The 7500-nt window shown below is 33.6% G+C and overlaps 1 protein-coding gene across 4 annotated transcripts in view; it reads left to right on the plus strand.

The window, feature by feature from the left end:
• Positions 1 to 7500, plus strand: part of fhod1 (formin homology 2 domain containing 1) — a 53225-nt gene that overhangs the window by 19812 nt on the left and 25913 nt on the right. For 2 of the 4 annotated variants that reach the window (XM_061963774.2, XM_061963775.2), the window contains exons 8-10: positions 2506 to 2849; positions 3001 to 3108; positions 6936 to 6998. In XM_061963774.2, coding sequence (XP_061819758.2) covers positions 2506 to 2849; positions 3001 to 3108; positions 6936 to 6998 — 515 coding nt within the window. The remainder of the gene's footprint in view (positions 1 to 2505; positions 2850 to 3000; positions 3109 to 6935; positions 6999 to 7500) is intronic. The other 2 variants (XM_072913344.1, XM_061963776.2) reach the window with 1 other exon arrangement.

Below are 7500 nucleotides of genomic sequence, written 5' to 3' on the forward strand. Positions count from 1 at the left end.
GCAGATTTTGTTACTTTATGTATGTTACAGTTAGCATTTTAGCATACTAGCTTTTTTTGCAAATTTTGCAGGTATACACCTCAGCGTCAAATATTTTGTTACTTTATGCATGTAACAGTTAGCATTTTAGCATACTAGCTTTTTTTTGCAAATTTTGCAGGTATATACCTCAGTGTCAAATATTTCGTTACTTTATGCATGTTACAGTGAGCATTTTAGCATACTAGCTTTTTTTGCAAATTTTGCAGCTATATACCTCAGTGTCAAATATTTTGTTACTTTATGCATGTCACAGTGAGCATTTTAGCATACTAGCTTTTTTTGCTAATTTTGCTTGTATACACCTCAGCGTCAAATATTTTGTTACTTTATGCATGTTACAGTTAGCATTTTAGCATACTAGCTTTTTTTTCAAATTTTGCAGGTATACACCTCAGCGTCAAATATTTTGTTACTTTATGCATGTTACAGTCAGCATTTTAGCATACTAGCTTTTTTTTTTATTTAATTTTGCAGGTATACACCTCAGCGTAAAATATTTTGTTACTTTATGCATGTTACAGTTAGCATTTTAGCATACTAGCTTTTTTTCAAATTTTGCAGGTATACACCTCAGCGTCAAATATTTTGTTACTTTATGCATGTTACAGTTAGCATTTTAGCATACTAGCTTTTTTTTGCAAATTTTGCAGATTTTGTTACTTTATGTATGTTACAGTTAGCATTTTAGCATACTAGCTTTTTTTGCAAATTTTGCAGGTATGCACCTCGGCGTCAAATATTTTGTTACTTTATGCATGTTACAGTTAGCATTTTAGCATACTAGCTTTTTTTTTTGCAAATTTTGCATGTATACAACTCAGCGTCAAATATTGTGTTACTTTATGCATGTTACAGTTAGCATTTTAGCATACTAGCTATTTTTGCAAATTTTGCAGGTATGCACCTCGGCGTCAAATATTTTGTTACTTTATGCATGTTACAGTTAGCATTTTAGCATACTAGCTTTTTTTTGCAAATTTTGCAGATTTTGTTACTTTATGTATGTTACAGTTAGCATTTTAGCATACTAGCTTTTTTTGCAAATTTTGCAGGTATGCACCTCGGCGTCAAATATTTTGTTACTTTATGCATGTTACAGTTAGCATTTTAGCATACTAGCTTTTTTTTTTGCAAATTTTGCATGTATACAACTCAGCGTCAAATATTGTTACTTTATGCATGTTACAGTTAGCATTTTAGCATACTAGCTATTTTTGCAAATTTTGCAGGTATGCACCTCGGCGTCAAATATTTTGTTACTTTATGCATGTTACAGTTAGCATTTTAGCATACTACCTTTTTTTTGCAAATTTTGCAGATTTTGTTACTTTATGCATGTTACAGTTAGCATTTTAGCATATTAGCTTTTTTGCAAATTTTGCAGGTATACACCTCAGCATCAAATATTTTGTTACTTTATGCATGTTACAGTTAGCATTTTAGCATACTAGCTTTTTTTTGCAAATTTTGCAGGTATATACCTCAGCGTCAAATATTTTGTTACTTTATGCATGTTACAGTTAGCATTTTAGCATACTAGCTTTTTTTTGCAAATTTTGCAGGTATATACCTCGGCATCAAATATTTTGTTACTTTATGCATGTTACAGTTAGCATTTTAGCATACTAGCTATTTTTTTGCAAATTTTGCTTGTATACATCTCAGCGTCAAATATTTTGTTAGTTTATGTATGTTACAGTTAGCATTTTAGCATACTAGCTTTTTTTGCTAAATTTGCAGGTATACACCTCGGTTTTAAATATTTTACTTTATGCATGTTACAGTTAGCATTTTAGCATGCTAGCTTTTTTCGCTAGCTGGGTAGCATGTGTTTTAGTATTTCATTAATATGAATTGTAAGCATGCTGTTAGCATAGCATGCTAGCTTTTTTTTAGCTCATTTTGCTCATAATTTTTGTTACGTGACGCTATATAGCCAGCATGCTAACTGTTAGCATTTCAATTTGGTTTTAGATCTTTAGCAATCACATGGGATTTATTTTTAGTTCTTTGAAAAAAAATGTATACATTCTATGTGTACTGGTTTTGAAGGTGATGCCTACCAAAATGGCCTCCACATACTTTGATTTGTCAGTCTTGGGCAACCCTGGTCTACATTAAAGTTAAAGTACACACACTAGGTGTGGCGAAATTATTCTCTGCGTTTGACCCATCACCCTTGATCACCCCGTGGGAGGTGAGGGGAGCAGTGAGCAGCAGCGGTGGCCGCGCCCGGCAATCATTTTTGGTGTTTTAACCCCCGATTCCAACCCTTGATGCTGAGTGCCAAGCAGGGAGGTAATGACTCCCATTTTTATAGTCTTTGGTATGACTCTGCTGGGGTTTGAACTCACGACCTACCAATCTCAGGGCGGACACTCTAACCATAGTTGTGTTGTGTTGTGTTGTGTTGTGTTGTGTTGTGTTTTGTGTGTGTGTGTGTGTGTGTGTGTGTGTGTGTAGACTGCTTTGAGGTTCGAGGACGGCGACATGAACGACCCCTCGCCTCACCTGCGTAAGGAGCGACGGAAGACTGCTGCCGGCGAGCAGGAAGGTCGGCGGAGTCGCCGCTCGTCCAACCAAAACATTCCCGAGCTCGTGGCGTCCTCTGCGGGCTCCTCCCCCTGCACCTCGCCCATCCCTTCTGCCTCCCGCACCGCCGCCGACAGCCCGCTCTCGCCTTCCCCGTTGACCTCCGAACCCAGCAGCCCCGCCTCCAGCCCCTCCGGATCCCTGCGAGGGTCTCCTCAGCCTTCCAACGGAGACGCCAACGACGCCGAGCACGAGCAGAAGATGCCGTCCAGCCCGTAAGCTGTGTCTTGACTCCTCCCCCTTGGTGTGAATGTCCCCGCCTTCCCTCTGGTGTCTTCTTCTCCTGGTGCTGTGTTTCTGACACTGGTGTCCTCAACCCCCCTTTTCTGTCTCCCTTCTGCTGCTGTGGCACCACTTGGCCACCAGGAGTCGCTCTTTCCTCAGCCACCACATGTCCGCTTTGGGTTTGAGCAGGAAGTCCCGAATCTTCTCCAAGGCCAGCTCCATTAGTGAGGACTCGCCGACCTCCCACGGGTCTGTCCCGCATGTCACACTGAAGGGGAGGGGCCTATAAAATGTTGTAGGGCTGCAACAACTAATCGATTAAATCGATTAAAATCGATTATAAAAATAGTTGGCGATTAATTTAGTCATCAATTTGTTGGATCTATGCGCATGCGCAGAGGCAATTTACTTAATTTTTTTTATTTTGTATTTTTTATTTTTTATTTTTATAAACCTTTATTTATAAACTGCAACATGTACAAACAGCTGAGAAACAATAAGCAAAATAAGTAGGGTGCCAGTATGCTGTTTTTGTTCCAATAAAATACTGGAAAGGATAGAGATGTAGCTTGTCTCTTTTATCCGATTATTAATCGATTAATCGTAGTAATAATCGACAGATTAATCGATTATCAAATTAGTTGTTAGTTGCAGCCCTAGTAGCATGTGTTTTGGTATTTCACTAATGCTAACTGTAAGCATGCCATTGTGAGCATGTTAGCATAGTACTGTTGGTGTGCTAGCATTTTTAGCTATTTTGTTACTTTACGAATGATACCTGGTAATATGCCAGCTTTTTTTTTTTTTAGTTAATTTAGCAGGTATTCAGTTCCACATCCAAAAATGTGTTAATACCTGTTTGCATGCTAAGATTTATATGTTAGGTTGTTTTTTTTAATGTTATTTTTGTAAGTATACACTAATTATATTGATACTTGATGCATGTTAACGTTAGCATGCCAGCATTTAAAAAAAAAAAAAAAAAAAAACATTTCAGGTACAGACTAAGAGTAATATTTTGGTATTTAACACATGTTACAGTTAGCGTTTTAGCATGCTAATCATAAGCATGTAAGCTGTTTTTGTTCTTTAAGCAGGTATGGGTGTCGTATATTTTGGTATTTCACTCATGCTAACTGTAAGCATGCCATTGTGAGCATGTTAGCATAGTACTGTTGGTGTGCTAGCAATTTTAGCTAATTTAGCAGTTATACACCTCCGCATCAAATATTTTGTTACTTTACGAATGATACCTGGTAATATGCTAGCTTTTTTTTTTTTTTTTAATTTAGCAGATATTCACTTCCGCATCAAATATTTTGTTACTTTACAAATGATACCTGGTAATATGCTAGCTTTTTTTTTTTTTTTTTAATTTAGCAGATATTCACTTCCGCATCAAAAATTTTGTTACTTTACGAATGAAACCTGGTAATATGCTAGCTTTTTTTTTTTTTTTTTTAATTTAGCAGATATTCACTTCCACATCAAATATTTTGTTACTTAATACCTGTTAGCATGCTATCATTGATAAATTAGATTTTTTTTTTTTTTTTTTTTTTTTTTTTAATGTTATTTTTGTAAGTATACACTAATTATATTGATACTTGATGCATGTTAACGTTAGCATGCCAGCATTTAAAAAAACAAAACAAAAAAACATTTCAGGTACAGACTAAGGGTAATATTTTGGTATTTAACACATGTTACAGTTAGCGTTTTAGCATGCTAATCATAAGCATGTAAGCTGTTTTAGTTCATTAAGCAGGTATGGGTGTCGTATATTTTGGTATTTCACTCATGCTAACTGTAAGCATGCCATTGTGAGCATGTTAGCATAGTACTGATGGTGTGCTAGCAATTTTAGCTAATTTAGCAGTTATACACCTCCGCATCAAATATTTTGTTACTTTACGAATGATACCTGGTAATATGCTAGATTTTTTTTTATTATTTAATTTAGCAGATATTCACTTCCGCATCAAATATTTTGTTACTTTGCGAATGATACCTGGTTATATGCTAGCTTTTTTTAAATTTTATTTAATTTAGCAGATATTCACTTCCTCATCAAATATTTTGTTACTTTACGAATGATACCTGGTTATATGCTAGCTTTTTTTTTTAATTTTATTTAATTTAGCAGATATTCACTTCCACATCAAATATTTTGTTACTTAATACCTGTTAGCATGCTATCATTGATATATTAGATTAATTGTTTTATTTTTTTTAATGTTATTTTTGTAAGTATACACTAATTATATTGATACTTGATGCATGTTAACATTAGCATGCCAGCATTTAAAAAAAACAAAAAACATTTCAGGTACAGACTAAGAGTAATATTTTGGTATTTAACACATGTTACAGTTAGCGTTTTAGCATGCTAATCATAAGCATGTAAGCTGTTTTAGTTCATAAAGCAGGTATGGGTGTTGTATATTTTGGTATTTCACTAATGCTAACTGTAAGTATGCCATTGTTGGCATGTTAGCATAGTACTGTTGGTGTGCTAGCATTTTTAGCTAATTTAGCAGTTATACACCTCCGCATCAAATATTTTGTTACTTTACGAATGATAACTGGTAATATGCTAGCTTTTTATTTTTTTAATTTAATTTAGAAGATATTCACTTCCGCATCAAATATTTTGTTACTTTACGAATGATACCTGGTAATATGCTAGCTTTTTTTTTATTTTATTTTTTATTTAGCAGATATTCACTTCCACATCAAATATTTTGTTACTTAATACCTGTTAGCATGCTATCATTGATATGTTAGATTTATTTTTTATTTTTTATATGTTATTTTTGTAAGTATACACAAATTATATTGATACTTGATGCATGTTAACGTTAGCATGCCAGCATTTAAAAAAAAAAAAAAAAAAAAAAAAAATGTTCAAGTAAAATTAATATTAACAGGTACAATAAATATTCTAAGGGTAATATTTTTGTTATTTAACAGATGTTACAGTTAGTGTTTTAGCATGCTAAACATAAGCATGTAAGCTGTTTTAGTGCATTAAGCAGGTATGGGTGTCGTATATTTTGGTATTTCACTAATGCTAACTGTAAGTATGCCATTGTTAGCATAGTACAGTTAGCATGCTAGCGTTTTAACTATAATAGCAGCAGGTATATATATGTGTATGTATGTATTTGTATATATATATATATTTATATATACCGTATTTTTCGGAGTATAAGTCGCTCCGGAGTATACGTCGCACCGGCCGAAAATGCATAATAAAGAAGAAAAAAAACATATATAAGTTGCACTGGAGTATAAGTCGCATTTTTTGGGGAAGTTTATTTGATAAAAGCCAACACCAAGAATAGACATTTGAAAGGCAATTTAAAATAAAAAAAGAATAGTGAACAACAGGCTGAATAAGTGTACGTTATATGACACATAAATAACCAACTGAGAATGTGCCTGGTATGTTAACGTAACATATTATGGTAAGAGTCATTCAAATAACTATAACATATAGAACATGCTATACGTTTACCATGAAATCTTATACGTCTAGTCTCTTACGTGAATTAACTAAATAATATTATTTGATATTTTACGGTAATGTGTTAATAATTTCACACATAAGTCGCTCCTGAGTATAAGTCGCACCCCCTGAGTATAAGTCGCACCAAACTATGAAAAAAAACTGCGACTTATAGTCTGAAAAATACGGTATATATATATATATATATATATATATATATATATATATATATATATATATATATATATATATATATATATATATATATATATATATATATATATATATATATATATATATATATATATATACACACACATGTGTGTGTGTATATATATATATATATATATATATATATATATATACACACACATGTGTGTGTATGTATGTATGTATGTATGTATGTGTGTGTGTATGTATGTATGTGTGTGTGAATGTATATATGTGTGTGTGTGTGTGTGTGTGTGTATATATATATATTTATACATACATATATATGTGTGTGTGTGTTGGGGAGGTAACTGTGTACACTCACTGTGTGTGTGTGTTGTGTATGCCCATTCAGCTCGTCGCCCTCCAGCACGGAGAAAAGTTCCGATCATCAGAGCAGCAACAAGACGACTTTCAAGTGAGTTGCAGCTGTTAAACGCCATGTAAGGTCCTTTGTCAAGTTGGCCTCTCTTATCATTGCAAATAATAATATAACACCGCCATTCGTTTTTTAGGTTTTTCTAAAATACATTTTCTGACTAGTGATGTCATCCAGCCCCCTACAAACAAAATTGTTTGGAGCAGATTTTGACAGTATAAACACAAAACTATTTTGCGTTTGTTCTGAAAAATTTAAGGATATCATATATTGTCGTTGCTCTTAAAAAGTACAACAAAATGAAATTTGTAATAGTTTTTGTGTTAACAAATAGTTTTTTGTGTTATTAATGTACCAGCCCCGATCATGTCAAAATATTTGCAAACTTGTCCCGTTCGTTTGTGCTGCAAATGTTTCTTGTCTAATATAGCTTCAGTACAGGCCAACAGTTTGGACACACCTTCTCATTCAATGCGTGTTTTTTTTTATTTTCATGACTATTTACATTGTAGATTGTCACTGAAGGCATCAAAACTACAAA

This window comes from Nerophis lumbriciformis, linkage group LG06, assembly GCF_033978685.3.
Source record: "Nerophis lumbriciformis linkage group LG06, RoL_Nlum_v2.1, whole genome shotgun sequence".
In the NCBI taxonomy this organism is placed as follows: domain Eukaryota; kingdom Metazoa; phylum Chordata; class Actinopteri; order Syngnathiformes; family Syngnathidae; genus Nerophis; species Nerophis lumbriciformis.